Source organism: Nicotiana tabacum, chromosome 22 (assembly GCF_000715075.1).
Source record: "Nicotiana tabacum cultivar K326 chromosome 22, ASM71507v2, whole genome shotgun sequence".
Taxonomy (NCBI): Eukaryota; Viridiplantae; Streptophyta; class Magnoliopsida; order Solanales; family Solanaceae; genus Nicotiana; species Nicotiana tabacum.
In genome coordinates this window covers 172,687,270-172,703,157 of record NC_134101.1, presented here as the reverse complement: position 1 = coordinate 172,703,157, position 15,888 = coordinate 172,687,270, and the positions used below count along the sequence as shown (strand labels likewise).

The window sequence follows — 15,888 nt, the reverse complement described above, 5'->3', positions numbered from 1 at the left end:
GCCGTACGACCTCGGCATGATTTGCGTATGCTTGTATTGCTTGCCTTGAAACTTATTGAAGTTGTTATTGCCTCTTCCCGGCTTAAGAATATATGTATAAATTATGAAAAGGAATTTGAAAATTTCTTATAAAAGAAAGAATTATTTACTTGCTTCAACCTATCGAATTACAATCATGTTTATAAAAATCCACGATTTAATATATTATTGATATAACATTATTGGACCACTAGTAAGTGTCGAAGTCGACCTCTCGTCTCTACTTCTTCGAGATTAGACGGGATACTCATTGGGTACACGTTATTTTCGTACTCATACTACACTTCTGTGCATTTTTTGTTGCACAGACACATGCATCTCTAGTGGCCTAGTGAACGTAGCAGCATGGTTGATTCGGAGACTTAGGTGAGCTACATTTCCCGAGACGACCTGTAGCCAGCAAGTCTCTTTCAGATTACTGTATTTATTTTTCGTCCAATATTGTATTCCGGACGGTTTTTGTATTACATTATTTCTTAGAAATTGCTCATGCACTTGTGATACTGAGTTCTGAGATGTCTATGGGTTTATTCAGATATTTTAAAAGTTGTTAAATATTTCATTATTTAATCAGAGGAATTTACTATGTACTGTTTAAACGTATAAAAGAAGTGATTTCGGAAATATTTAAAACGAGAATTTAATTAAGTATTTTGGTTGGCTTGCCTGACAGCGGTGTCCGGCGCCATTACAACCCTTAGTGGATTTTGGGCCGTGACAAGGTAAGTGCTCAAGGCAGAGTCTCGTGCTGATAACATGTTATAAAATAAAGATTGTAAATGCAATAAACGGAAGACAAGTATAGAGAGAGATTGATATTATTCAACTTCAAACTGATGTTCATAATAAACTGAAAATTCCTCTATTTATAGAAGAAAGGAAGTAGTTGCGAGTTTCAGGAAGCAGCTACAAGGCTTTTCAGGAAGCAGCTGCGAAGCTTTTCTTGAGCTACTTGTAAGCTGTCTGCATGAGCTGCTTGCAACCTGCCTGTTTAATAAGAAGCTGTTAATCATTTCATTGAGTTGCTTGCAACCTGCCTGCATCAGTTGGTTGTAGATAAACTTTAATGGATTACTAAATGGATAATACAGATTATTAAATGAACATCTAATATAATATTTTCATAACAGTTAAAACATTTTCCCCCAATAAACTGCGAAAAAGGAAAAAATAATGATATTTTGGATCCCGATTATTTGCACCACATTGCCTTTCTTAAGGACACTCCAATTTTGTCCCCGGATAGCCTAGCAGGTTAATTTTTATCTATAAAAATGGTTGAATATAATTTTTTTTCCGGACTACTAAAGAAGGTCATTTTGTGCATTTCATTGAAACTTTAGACTTTGTTAGAGACCAAATTTAGACCTTGAATTGCATTCAACCTGACTTCATATTCGGATATCTGAAATTTAAAATTTCAGGCCAAACTCTAATTTTTTTTGTAGTTTTCGGTCATTTTTTCTTGAAATAGGGGTCCTAAAAAGGGTTATTTGTGCACCTTCTTGTTTATGGCCCACTTGTAGTCGGTCCAAGAAGTAGTACTATGAGCCCATGTCTTGGTAGGCCCAATTCACAGACCCGTGAGTCCAGTAGGACAAAAAAGTATATTACGACGCCGTTGATAAACTCTGGAAGTAGCTACCATCCATCCACGTGTTCCCCTGCTTCAGTGATCTCTTGTCTTTGCTTTGCTCGTCTTCTTTAATTACGATTTAATCTTTTCGCCTTCAATTAATCGTCTCTCTAGATTCACTAGACTAGATTCCCCATTCTTAGCCTGTAATTCTTATTATCGTCTCGTCATTACTGATTCCAGTTAAGCAGTTGCAGTGTTTGAATTTTCATCAGGTACATATTTTGTTTTCTTTTTCCCCTTCAATGTCTCCGTTTCTTCGCTGTTAATTGTTTGTAAATCGTTGTTGTTTGTTCTTTCAGTAGCTTATTACGCTTTCCTGTATCTTCTTGTAGTCTCTTTGCATATTTTCTTGGATTTTTGCATCATATTTTTCATGCCCCCAGTTGCTATTCAACAACTTAATGACATACTAAGTTGGAAATGTCTTCGTTTACTTTACTTTTGAATTGGGTTTGTAAAATGATGGGCAGAAGTTTGCGTCATAATGGGTTTGCAGCTGGTCTACAACTGGAAAAAAGGGTAGCTTTAGAAATTGAATGTTAGTTTCTTGGGTGTTAGTTAATTGTAATCAATCTTGTTCTGTTCTTTCCATTACTTATTACGCTTTTCTGCATCTTCTGTAGTGTTTTTTGGATTACTGGATCATATATTCTTGTTCTTGGATGAACTTAACCTCAGTTGCTATTCAACAATTTGATGGCATACTTAGTTGAAGATTCTTTGTTTACCTTATTCCATTTATCTCAGGCTAACTTTAGTGGTTCATTTCTGATTTGGGTTTCTAAATTGGTGGCAGAGCATTTTCTCGAGTTTTCAGCGGGTTACAAGTGGAAATTAGGGTAATCTTTTAGAATGTAACTAGTTGTTGAGGCTGTTCCAATCATGGAGAATCCATTGGAGAATCTTGGGTCAAAACACCTAATAAAGAAGCATGAATTTGTGAGGATCATTATTCAGTGTCTCTATTCTTTAGGCTACAGAAAGTCTGCTGTTTCTTTGGAATCAGAATCTGGGATTGCCTACAAATCTGTTGAACTTAAGTCCCTTGAGTCGCATATTCTTGATGCTAATTGGGATGCGTGTATTGACCGCCTTAATAGACTTAATGGCTTGACCAATGAGACAAGAGTGCCGGCTTTGTTTCTTGTTCTCAAACAGTGCTTATCAGAGTATTTGAATCGTGGGGACGACTCTTCAGCTTTGGAAATCTTACAGAAACAGATATCTGGTTTACAAGTGGAGAAAGAGAAGGTTCATAAGCTTGCTTTTGGATTTCTCTCCTTGAAGGAGTTGGGGTTGGGTAAGGCAGATCTTGATGTTATTTCTAATTTGCGAAATTTTTTGCTGATGGAACTTGAAAAAGTACTGCCGCCACCCATTACATTGCCCGAACGAAGATTAGAGTACTTGGTTGAAATGGCTGTATGGTCGCAGATAGATAACTGTGTGTATCATAATTCAGTTGATGCAATTTCACTCTACAAAGATCACCATTGTGATGGAAGTCAGTTTCCAACTAAGACCACTCAGGTGAGCACTGAGAGGACCATGTATTGCCATTGTTTTTGAAGATTGCATCTGATCTTAGAAGTCTAATGTTATCTTAAATTACTTTCATTTTGATCCATTAATTTTTTTGCTCAATAGGATATCAGATTGTCACGCTTATCGACTTACAGTTCAATAGCTTAATTTTCACTTACCATTTTAACCCTGGAAGTAAACTGTCAATAGCTCAAAAGTGGTTCTACTGCTACCTTTTTGCTAATCTTGGAAAAATTGTTTTGCAGAATACCAAAATTGAAAAGGAAAGTAGGACTGTTATATGGGATAATTTCATTAATTCCCAAGTGATACACTAGGATATTTGAACTAGTTTGCCTTACCTTTGGGCTCCTTTCTCTGTTGACCTGAAAGGGCTTGACAGAGGGATAACACAGTGTATCTAAGGTGCAACTTAGCTCGTAATGAATTTCTTTTTCTAGTGTTATAATTTGTCACTTTAGATAAGTTTGGAAAGATCCAAGACTAAAGAAGCCACATTCCCAGCAGTACTGTGTATCCTGAAAAGGCCATTTACTTATTTCATTAATTTGACTATCTTTTGTTGTGAATGTCGGATCATGGTCTGAAATAAGCTTCTGACATATAGGCAAATTTGTAGAATGCTAGTAGCCTCGCAATTCTATGGCAAATATTGCTTTATGATTTGCTAATGATCTAGTCACAATGAAATTGCAAATGCTATTAATGGTTTTCTATTATAGTTTTTTTTTTTTTTTTTAAATTTATTTGATAAGGAATGGTTTTCTATTATAGAATCGTTTAATCTGTGTGGAGTTAATGAAGATTGGACTTATCACTCCGTGATCATGAGTAATTTCTCTCGTTACTAATTTGTTGTCATTGTTCGTCTAGCTTCTCTCTAGGAGAGACGTGTTTAATGTCTTTAACACTGTTGCAGATTCTGACTAACCACAGGAATGAGGTCTGGTATGTGCAGTTCTCTAACAACGGAAACTACTTGGCATCATCATCAAGTGACTGCACGGCCATCATATGGAAGGTGTGTTTCATAATATCACAATTAAGTTTGCTATGCAAGTCTTAAAACTCCAGGAGTTTACTCCTACTGCTAATTTGGGTTATTCCGGTAAATTGATTAGTTGTGCTGTTGAAAAATAGACCTAAATCATGGATAGAGGGGATACTTGTTAAGGATCACTCCCCTGCAGCTTTGAAACTCCATAAGCTAGGAATTTGTCAGAGTTAACCTATTTACGTTGTTTGAGTAAGTGCTTTCATGGAATAAGCAGGAGAAATTTATTCATGTCTTTTTGCAAGATGAATTAGAATTAGAGTAATAAGATTGGATGAAACCAAATTAAACAGAAAAAGTTACTTATTCTGCTTTCTGGATAAATGCTACCAAGAAATCCATGTCTTAGTTGCAGGTCCTTTATGCATTCTTAAAAGCCTATATAAGAAACTTTTTTTCCTTTGGTCAATTGAATCTTTTATCAAGAAATTGTGCTCTAAGTGAATTTAGGTTGTTCACTTGACTGTTACTAGCAGGAAATAATCCAGTCAAGATTCTTTTTCTGAGGAGAAAGGTAGGGAAGTGGTTTCCAGGTTTATGCTTCGGTTGAAGAATTTACCTGTCCTCAGCTATAATTCTTTTAAAAAAAATATAGCCGCAAAATCCTAAATGAACACCATCTATCAAAAAGAAGTTAGTTCTCTCTCTCTATATGTGTGTGTGTGTGTTGTTTATTTGATAGATGGTGTTCATTTAGGATTTTGCAGCTATAACTTTCTTATAAAGAAAATAAAGCCTTATTTCTTTAATAGCTTAATGGGCACGGGCTGTGAATATGGTGGAGTGGTTATTCCATACCCCTAATGGTGTATCAATTATAGCTTCAAATTGAATGATAATTTATGATGGTAAGTACAAAATTAAAGAGACTGAAGTTGGAAGACTGAATAAGTATTAACTAAAAAAAAGATTACGCACTCATTTACTTAGCAATTATCACCGGAAAATGAGAAGTATCCTGTAACTTCGATATAGCCTTAAAACTATCTAGTAGGATGAAAATCCAAAGGTGGTAGTTATCAATAGGGATGGCAATGGGGCGGGGCGGGGCGGATGCGGGTTTAGCAAAACCCACAAAAATTTCAACCCGCCCCGCGCATAGTTATTTTTTCAGTTTTCAACCCGCTCTGCTTGGACCCGCCCCACCCCGCCCCGCCTCACTTAATTTTTCTTTAATTTTTTTGGTAGAGCGTCGAACGCTCGTAGTTTACAAGAGATTAGTAAATGACTCTAAAATTCATGGATGGTAAAGCTAAATTAAAATGACTTGAGATAATCCCCCAAGAACAAGCTTCAATTAAATTACTTGCAATTAGAGCAAATTCGGACAGAGATGTTACAATATTAAAATTATTAAATTCCAGGAAAGTAATACTCGTTGAGAGAGTATTATGTGTTTGAAATTTTTTCATGGACTACATTATATTTTTCACGAAAAACCATCTTAGAAGACTATATAATATTTTTACACTGTTAAACCCTTTTACGTAGGATATTATGTTTTAATTAGCTGATGTATTAATTTTATGGTAAACCGTAAATGCATGGGAAAGTGATTACTAGGGTGGCAAAATGGTTAAAAGAAAATATTTATTTACCTATATTATCCATTAAAAAATTGGTTGGATAATTAACTTTTCAAAACTGAGTCAAATATGGATGGGAACTATATTTTCCACTTAGAAAATGGTTAATCAATTGATGACTAATAAGTTTAACTTTTACATTTAAAATGGAGAGTTTAATAGAATCACATAAATATAAAACTGAGAGAGTATTACGCTGATCTTCCAAAATAAATGAGTTATTATCATTTCCTATTACTAATATGATATCTTGACTTATGTAATATCATTTTGGTGAAACTTATGCAAATTGGTTAATTATGAATCAAAATAGTATTCGTGCTAGTAAAGAAGAATGTGAAATTGTAGTTGAAATGATTGCTTTGTTTCAAAAAAGTTAAAATTTAAAGTTGCCCCGCATTGAACCCGCATTAAACCCGCAACCCGCCCCGCCCCTGCACCGCCCCATTGCCATCCCTAGTTATCAGCAACATAGGCTTATAATTTGACTATTCCACCTATTACCTCCTATCTCCCACCGACACAGGTACCTGGTACTCTACTTACCAAGGTTTATGTATGTGAGAAGAAATCATACCTAGCGTTTTTTTAATCAGGTAAGATGGAATTCCACTTAAATTTCATCCAGTAGGTGCTGAAGGTTACATGTTGGTGAACCACCAAAAAGAAGAGTTAGCTCCTGAACAGTGATATTATACCTAGCGTTTTTTGCCTCTGCTAGGATTTGGACCCTGGTTCCCCATAGTTTATATTCCACATTATTGACCGCTAGATCACAATCTGGGTGCACATAGGCTTATAACTAAATCTCAGGAGGGAGAGGGGAAGTTCTGAATCTTGCGTTGGATAGTAGGTTCAGTGTCATCCAATCTAAAGGTAGCTGCCACAATTTAGTTTCCCACCTAGCTAAATGTTAAAGTCTGCCTTCAAATTTTGCTAGCATACTCATGAGGAAATATTTTAGAGAACACGTAAATGATACTTGGCAATAAATTTTTAATTGTATGTCTCCTTAGAACTTATTTCTTTCGATAAAGATTCTTTTGTGTTTGGGGGGGGGGGGGATTTCATCTCATAGGTGTATCTTGAATTGCGACAACTAAGCTGCAGAATTAGCATTTTGTCAAGCAATAAAGTGCAACTTTTCCAGCAAATTCGTGCTCTCAAGTTGCCTAAATAAGGCTACTTTGGTGTACTCAATACTCATAGCTGGTCAATCTGTTGTCCTGAAATTTTGAGGTGTTAGAGCTAAGTGTTCCCGTTGTATTCTAATTTTCAAGTAAAGCTTGACAGCAGTCATGTGGCCAGTGGAAAGGCAGAGATAAGTCTTAGGATCAATCTTAAAGTGGTCAAGCATTACCAGCATTATGAAGCTAAACTTTGATTTATGTATGATTATATTCCTTTTGTGCCATATAACAATCCTAGGCACTAAGGTTGAAATTAGTGTTAGATGGTTCCTCTATCCCGTCCCTCTACCATAAATTGGTTGGCCGGGTTAGCTTAACGGAAATTGTTAAGGACAAATGTAGCAACCAATACAAATGGGTCAAAGAATGTTGACCGTCATGTGCTTCGTAAAGGGATGGACCCAAAAGACATTGGAAAGACATCATTAAGGCTAAAATATTTTAGATCTTGTCGTTGTTATTATAAGAATAATAACCATTAACATTAATTTTAAGCAGAAACAATAAAATTGAGCTTGTGATTCCATGAAGACCTTCATCGGGAATAAGTAGACTTCTCAACCTTTTCTTAGTGCATGTACTTTGTAACATTGTCAGATGTCACATCTAGTCATGTGACTGATCCGAACAGATTTTGGGAGACATGACATCTAGTTTTGATATTTCTGACAGTAACTAAGCATTTGGTTTATAAGTATCCTTGGTGATTGTGTACGTATGGCTTGGTCAAGATATTTTGTCTTAAACCATAGATAATTTCTCTTAGATTCTGATAAGTGATGAAACAATGCGAAACGAGGGGTTATTGCTTCATGGGTGAAGCCATGCGATTTAGAGAAGTTTGCGCTTCAAATAACATAGCACAAAATGATTCAAAGAGAATCCGTCACTTTCTTTGAATCATCAACTTTTTTGGAGTTGGATTAATATCAGCGTTAATGTATATTAGATGCTAAAGTTAGTTGCATTTTTATTGTACTAAATTAGATTTTTTATATTTTTAATTTCAAACTGACGGATTTCTTTTGGTACTTTTCAACAACAACAACAACATACCCAGTAAAATCCCACCAGTGGGATCTGGGGAGAGTAGAGTGTACGCAGACTTTACCCCTACCCTGAAAAGGGTAGAGAGGCTGTTTCCAGGAGACTCTCGGCTCAACAAGAGAGACAATAATATCAGAAAAGAAACAAAAGAAAAGGCATGTAACAACAAAAGATGCTAGAAAGAAAATAACAACCACGAATAAGGGAAAGGACAATAACACAAAACTATGCAACCAACCATGTGAACACAGCATAGACCGCTAACAACCCTAAACAGAACTCTATCAGTCTACCCGGTACAAAGAGGGAAGAACTCTCGACTACCCCCTAGCCCACCACCCTAATGCTCGACCTCCACATGTTCCTATCAAGAGCCATGTCCTCGGAAATCTGAAGCCGCGCCATGTCCTGCGTAATCACCTCGCCCCAATACTTCTTTGGCCGCCCTCTGCCTCTTCTCGTACCCGCCAAAGTCAACCGCTCACACCTCCTAACCGGTGCATCTAGGCTTCTCCTCCTCACGTGTCCGAACCATCTAAGCTGCGCTTCCCGCATCTTGTCGTCCACGGGAGCCACGCCCACCCTCTCCCGAATATCTTCATTCCTAATCTTATCCAGCCTAGTGTGCCCATACATCCATCTCAACATCCTCATTTCTGCTACTTTCATCTTCTGGATAAGCTCCATACAACATGGCTGGTCTAACCACCGCTCTATAGAATTTACCTTTTGAGTTTCGGTGGCACATTCTTGTCACACAGAACTCCAGGCGCTAACCTCCATTTCATCCACCCCACCCCAATACGGTGCGTAACATCCCCGTCGATCTCCCCATCTCGCTGGATAATTGACCCTAAGTACTTAAAACTCTCTCTTGAGGATGACCTGTGAGTCAAGCCTGACTTCCACATCCGCTTCCCCCGTCACGTCACTGAACTTACATTCCACATATTCCGTTTTAGTCCTACTTAACTTGAAACCTTTAGACTCCAGGGCCTGCCTCCATACCTCCAGTCTCCCATTAACGCCGTCTCGCGTCTCATCAATCAAAACTATATCATCAGCGAACAACATACACCATGGCACCTCTTATTGGATATGGTGTGTTAGTGCGTCCATCGCCAGAGCAAATAAGAACGGGCTGAGCGCCGATCCTTGGTGTAACCCCATAACAACCGAGAAAGACTCTGAGTCACCTCCTACAGCCCTAACCCGAGTCATAACTCCATCATACATATCCTTTATCACCCTAATGTAAGCCACCGACACACTTTTCACCTCCAGGCACCTCCAAAGGACGTCTCTAGGGACCCCTCCAAAGGACGTCTCTAGGGACCTTGTCATACGCCTTCTCTAGGTAAATAAACACCATATGCAAATCCCTCTTCCTATCCCTGTATAGTTCCACCAACCTCCTGATAAAGTGGATAGCTTCCGTGGTAGAATGACCCGGCGTGAATCCGAACTGGTTTTCCGATATAGACACCGCCCTTCTTATCCTCCCTTCCACCACCCTCTCCCAAACTTTCATGGTATGACTTAGTATCTTGATACCCCTATAGTTACAATTCTGGATATCCCATTTGTTCTTGTACACCGGAACCATTGTACTCCACCGCCACTCACCAGGCATCCTCTTTGTCCTGGAGATAACATTAAACAACCCAGTCAGCCACTCCAAGCCTGCTCTACCCGCATATCTCCAAAACTCTACTGGAATCTCATCTGGTCCGGTCGCTTTGCCCCGACTCATCTTACCCATTGCACCCATGACCTCCTCAACCTTAATGCGCCTACAATACCTAAAGTCTCGATGACTCTCTGAGTACCCCAAATGCCCTAACACGATGTTTCCATTGCCCTCTTCGTTCAGAAGTTTATGAAAGTACGATTGCCATCTTTGCCTAATCTGGGCCTCTTCCATCAATATTCGACCATCTTCGTCTTTGATGCACCTCACTTGATCCAGGTCGCGAGCCTTCTTCTCCCTCGCTTTGGCCAACCGAAATAACTTCTTGTCCCCACCTTTGCCCCCAAGTTCCTCATAAAGCCGACCAAAAGCAGCAGTCTTGGCCTCTGTGACCGCTAATTTCGCCTCCTTCCTAGCCTCTTTATATCTTTCTCTGTTTGCTCTCCTCTGGTCCTCGTCGGTGCTCTCAACTAACTTAATGTAAGCCGCTTTCTTGGCTTCCACTTTACCTTGGACCACGTCATTCCGCCACCAGTCGTCTCGGTGCCCGCCAGAGTAACCTTTCAAAACTCCCAGCACCTCTCTTGCTGCCTCCCTTATACAGTTCGTCGTCGCCGTCCACATAACGCTAGCTTCCCCACCACTCTTCCAGGCACCCATATTCATCAGCCGCCCCTCCAACTCCTACATTATCCTTAGACAAAGCTCCCCACCTGATCCTCGACTGACCCCTTACAAATCTCTTCTTCCTCTTCAACAAGATACCGACGTCCATCACCAGGATCCTATGTTGAGTTGCGAGGTTCTCGCTCGGGATCACCTTGCAATCCTCGCACAAACCCCTGTCACCCCTCCTGAGGAGGAGATAGTCAATCTGAGTCTTAGCCACCATACTCCGGAAAGCAATCAGATGTTCCTCCCTCTTCGGGAACATAGAGTTCACTATCACCAACTCAAAAGCTCTAGCGAAATCCAATAGTGAGGTACCACCCCCGTTCCTATCACCAAAGCCGAAGCCACCGTGCACCTCACCATAGCCACTAGTAGACGACCCAATATGACCATTGAAATCCCCTCCTATGAATAGCTTCTCCGTAGGCGGAATACCCCGCACCACCTCATCTAGCACCTCCCAGAAGCTCCTCGTCCAAGCTTGTTTGCGGCGCGTAAGCGCTAATGACATTCAGAGTGCTCCCTCCAACTACTACCTTAATCGCCATCAATCTGTCATTCACTCGTCTAACTCTTTGTCCAATTTGCGTTTAAAAATGATTTGATTTCACGGGGCATCAGCAGGTTTCTGGGATGAGGGTTAATCATCGTGTACAACATAACTATTAGCTCATATTCTCAAGGCTACGAGATTTTGATTGACCATTATTTCCTAAGTTGGATTGATAATTACTTTCAGGTACTGGATGATGGGAACCTGACCCAGAGACATGTGCTGCAGAGCCACAAAAAGCCAGTTTCTTTTGTAGCATGGAGTCCTGATGATACAATGTTGCTAACCTGCGGGAACATGGAAGTGCTCAAGCTCTGGGACGTGGAAACAGGTACATGCAAGCACACATATGGCGGTGATGGTTTCATTGTCAGCTCTTGTGCTTGGTTTCCTGATTCTAAGCGATTCGTCTGTGGCAGTTCGGACCCTGAAAAAGGCATATACATGTGGGACTGTGAGGGTAAGGAGATCAAATCGTGGAGAGGGCAGCGGATGCCGAAGGTTTTAGATCTTGCTGTTACACCTGATGGAGAAAAACTTATCAGCATATTTTCTGACAAAGATATCCGAATATTGAATGTGGGGACAGGTGCTGAACGTGTGATTCCAGAGGAGCATCCAATCACATCCCTTTCGTTATCAGGGGATGGTAAATTCTTCATAGTAAACCTTAATAGTCAAGAGATCCATATGTGGGATGTTGCAGGCGAGTGGCTTAGTCCCATGAAATATAAAGGCCACAGACAACATAAGTACGTGATACGCTCCTGTTTCGGAGGATTGGATAGCACTTTCATTGCCAGTGGTAGTGAAGATTCAAAGGTATGCTTGTTCTTTAATCCCCACCATCAAAAGAAGAAAAAGAAAAAAATAATACTACAAATAAGCATGAAATTCCAGAACTTCAAACTTTAATGTGAATGATTTGTTGGACACTACTTTTCTTTAAGCTTAATAGTCTCATTTCATATGTTGGTTGTTTGTCTTAGACTGCATCTGTTTGCAAAGTAGCTACATCATATCTATACATCATATCTATGCATGATTCAGCATATTATTTTTCATGCCGATATTTGGTAGAGCCAATTCCTTCATTTTGTATATCGATGCAAGGAAATGATGTTTGAGTTGTAACAGGTGTATATATGGAATCGTCGAGGTTCAAAGCCTATTGAGATCTTGTGTGGCCATACAATGACTGTGAACTGTGTGAGCTGGAATCCTAAAAGGCCTCATATGTTAGCTTCAGCGAGTGATGATCAAACTATTCGCATATGGGGGCCTAACGTTCAAAGTAGATAGTAATGAGTAAGCTGTTGTATGTAAATGGGAATTTTTCTCAGTTAAGATTTTCGTTTGCCATGTAAATCTGATAGTTTTCCGCTCGATATTTTTCCAAATTTTGGCGTGTCGATCCCCTGTAAATTGCCACTGTTGATTTTTTCCCGATCCCTTCCACAGGGTAGGTAGTGAGAAGAATTTTGACTCCTTGTATTTGTACAAGGGCAGGGTTGATTTCCCACCCTGCTCCATTTTGGATGCTAATAAGTTTCACTTTTATAATGAAGAGTATGAAGACGTTGCTTAGCCTATGAAATGCTGGGGAAAATTCTCCTTTTTTTTCCCTCTTCGCTTCACTTTCATGGAATGAACCATCTGGAGGCTATTTTTCTGTCTCAATTGAAGTTTGTAAATTGTAGTTTTATTTGAGGAAGAAGTGGCGAAACTGCATCCCCATTTCTTTAAAGTGTTCTTTAAATTGTAACATCTTGTTGACTGAGTTTGTTGTAACATCTTGCACTTGATTTGAAATTCAGACAATTATATGACTAGGTGAGAGGTATGTTCATGCAGCAATTTAAAACAATAAAATATATTCTATAGTAGCAAACTCAAGCCCATCAATTAAATATTACTTTGATTCACCACCTGAACCATACACCTAATTCAAGCAAAAATCATCATTGCTGACAAAATGTAATGTGCTTACGTGATATAAATATGAAGGAGTTGACCAGTCAAAGAAATATTTTAAAGTTTTTTTTTCTTTTCACTACCCATTAAAGATTAATTGCCAAATAATCAAAACGTAAAACTTACTACTACTACTACTACTACTTGAAATAGAAAAAAAAAGAAAATAGAAAAAAAAACCAAGATGGTGAAATAATACATTAAATGATAACAATCTCTTTAAGTTAAATTATTTCAGCTGTAGTTTGATGAGAGCAAACCAAAAAATAATAGAAATTATAATTTATACTATTAGTACATACTATAACTTAAATCCGAAACAGTAATAGTAATGGTTTTAGGAAGAAGAAGAATCAAACTTGTAGTGTTTATCAACAGCAAGGGACACATCCCAAGTGCAACTAAGTCCTTTTGGAATAATCACAAGATCTCCTCCTCCAAACTCCACTGATGTTTCTGTTGAGTTCTTTGGGTACACTTTGACTTTCCCTCTCAACAAATAACATGTCTCTTCTGCATCAAGTTTTAATTGGTATTTCCCTGGTGAACAACCCCATCTGTTTATATATAAACATCAAAAGAAAAACTCATTAGACTAATAAATTACTTGTTTAATGAAAGTTATAAACCAAAGAATATACAAAAGTACTCACTTTGGCCAAGATTTTATGCCTAATTCAGAGAGTTGGGCTTCTGAAGGGTTTTTCTGGACAATGATTCTTAGATTTGATGATGAAAAAGAGTCTGAGTTGGACTGATCAGCATCCATGGAAAAACTATGCGTAATCTTATAAAGTTATTTGTAAGGTAAAGGAAGAATCTTTTAAAAAGGGATGGGTGCTTTGTTCGGTTTTATATACTACCTACTTCCTTGTAATGTAGGAGTAGTAACATTCTTTGACTTATTACATCCAACCATGTCGCCTGTCGGGCTCAGAAAAATAATTGGAATTTTTAGCTGCTTAATTCTTGCATCGTTGGTATTGTTATTATTATTATGATTATTATTATTATTATTATTATTATTATTATTATTATTATTATTATTATTATTATTATTATTATTATTATTATTATTATTATTATTATTATTATTATTATTATTATTATTATGTATTATTATTGTTGTTCTTGTTGTTGTGTCACTTGTAATTTTTGATTTGAAAACTTAAATTGGCTTGTACTTGTGATAGTCAGTGGGGAAGCAACGAAATTCAATAAGGGTGTTCAAATTTTGAATATCCTTTGCCAGTTAGCTATGCAAAGTGTTCAAAGCCTATTTTTTACTCAATAACACGTACTATTTTATCTTATATAAAGTATAATTTTTCGATGTAGGGTGTTCAGTTGACTACCCTTGACCATACATAGCTTTGTCCCTGGTGGTAGTATAATTTGTACTAGTTCTACAAATATGATTCAATTTGTTTTTTTTTTTGGTTCAGAAAGATAACATATATTACTAGTGAATACGTACAGAGAGTCGGGGCCTAACTGGCTCCCTATTACCAGCCGTAGTGCTAGATTCAAGCCATAAGCTACTACTACTATTTACAGTTGTCATGGTCATCCTATTGGAATTATCATCATGACAACTAATTACGTCCATTTCTTAAATTCACGGTGATACATTCTAGTTTGAGAAAAAGAAAGAAAATGACAACGTTCCAACGAACAAAATATCGTCTCTTAAACGGAGTCTGATAATCTTAAAACTATTCTCTCGCTCTTTTTCTTTCTATTTTTAGCATGATCTGGTAAGATAAAAATTAGAATAGAAAAATTAGAGACGAACCCCTTTCGCCGAAAAATTATACTCTATATATAAGACAAAATCTGTTTTTACTTTTATATACTATGTTATGAATTCTCGTGACCTAGTCCAAAGCATAATTTAATGGTCAAGGAGTTCAAAACCGTTGTAAGATTATTGATTCAATTCTCACTAGTTATATATATATATATTTTTAATTTCTTAGGGAAATCCTGCCTCCGTCGCTCGTTAACAGATCAGTAAAAACTGATAGATCGAGTATAGGATTCACCTGGTCAAAAAGTTGACCAGAGAAATAACGTTTTTTTTTGTTGTGCAAAGACCAGAGAATTATCTTAATTGGCAGGAAACGTGGCAACATTATAGTAGACGATGCAAACATCCGTTTGACCAGGGTATCATGATCTTAAAAGTTACAGTATTAATTTACATCCATTAGTTTTTAATTGTTTATTTCAACATCAACGCTTTTTAGTTCAATTAAGTTAAAATTATGTTCAAACTTTTTCTTTTGTGGACTGCTTCTTGAAATCCTTCACGTAATTATAACTAGGGATATACAGATTTCGAGACTTTCTACATTAAAAATTGTTATGTAAATTTGGATGTGTGACGTGCCCAAATAAAATTAATGCTCGCTAGCCAAAGATAGTATAATTATGATTATCGTTTTCACATAGATTAGATTGAAATAATGTTCAAATAATTTCTAGCTTAATGCTATTCATGATGATTAACACGTTGGTTGGGATGATTAATAACTAAAATTAACTATAAAACTAAAACAATTAACAATTGATCACTGGAAGACAATGTTTGACTAACCCCGTAATATCGATGGGAGAAATAAGAGTCGTGACAAGATAGGCGCAAGATAGCTCTTTGGGACCCAACTCTAATGATTCTCACGAATTCACTCGATGATTAGTTCAAACGTGTAGTCAAGACTCCTCTCTCGATTAAATCTTAACTTTACGAGGTGAACTAATATCAGCATTGTGAAAATATGCAAGCATGCGTTAATGGATTAGTTTTCAGGAAAACGTCTGACGAATATTTTTCTAACATGATTTAATCATCAATTCAACAAGTTTTTTCGATTACTTAAGAGAATCACTGAATTAA

At 37.6% G+C, this 15,888-nt stretch overlaps 2 protein-coding genes across 2 annotated transcripts; one reads left to right on the top strand and one right to left on the bottom strand.

The window, feature by feature from the left end:
- Positions 1-1,696: 1,696 nt before the first annotated feature.
- Positions 1,697-12,605, top strand: LOC107791840 (WD repeat-containing protein WDS homolog). Its single transcript, XM_075244278.1, has 5 exons — positions 1,697-1,890; positions 2,475-3,208; positions 4,143-4,244; positions 11,202-11,837; positions 12,153-12,605. The coding sequence occupies exons 2-5, from the start codon at positions 2,561-2,563 to the stop codon at positions 12,315-12,317; spliced, it is 1,551 nt and encodes a 516-aa protein (XP_075100379.1). The 5' UTR covers positions 1,697-1,890; positions 2,475-2,560; the 3' UTR covers positions 12,318-12,605.
- A 721-nt stretch (positions 12,606-13,326) lies between these two features.
- On the bottom strand, positions 13,327-13,758 carry LOC107777452 (uncharacterized). Its single transcript, XM_016597472.2, has 2 exons — positions 13,643-13,758; positions 13,327-13,546 (listed from the first exon to the last, which is right to left on the bottom strand). Exons 1-2 carry the CDS (start codon positions 13,756-13,758, stop codon positions 13,327-13,329), a joined length of 336 nt encoding a protein of 111 aa, XP_016452958.1.
- Between the last annotated feature and the right edge of the window lie 2,130 nt (positions 13,759-15,888).

Coding starts and splice junctions, on each gene's coding strand:
- LOC107791840 (XM_075244278.1), top strand. CDS start 2,561: ATGGAGAATCCATTGGAGAATCTTGGGTCAAAACACCTAATAAAGAAG. Junction 3,209..4,142: donor TTCCAACTAAGACCACTCAG/GTGAGCACTGAG, acceptor ACACTGTTGCAG/ATTCTGACTAACCACAGGAA. Junction 4,245..11,201: donor GCACGGCCATCATATGGAAG/GTGTGTTTCATA, acceptor AATTACTTTCAG/GTACTGGATGATGGGAACCT.
- LOC107777452 (XM_016597472.2), bottom strand. CDS start 13,758: ATGGATGCTGATCAGTCCAACTCAGACTCTTTTTCATCATCAAATCTA. Junction 13,547..13,642: donor GGCATAAAATCTTGGCCAAA/GTGAGTACTTTT, acceptor ATATATAAACAG/ATGGGGTTGTTCACCAGGGA.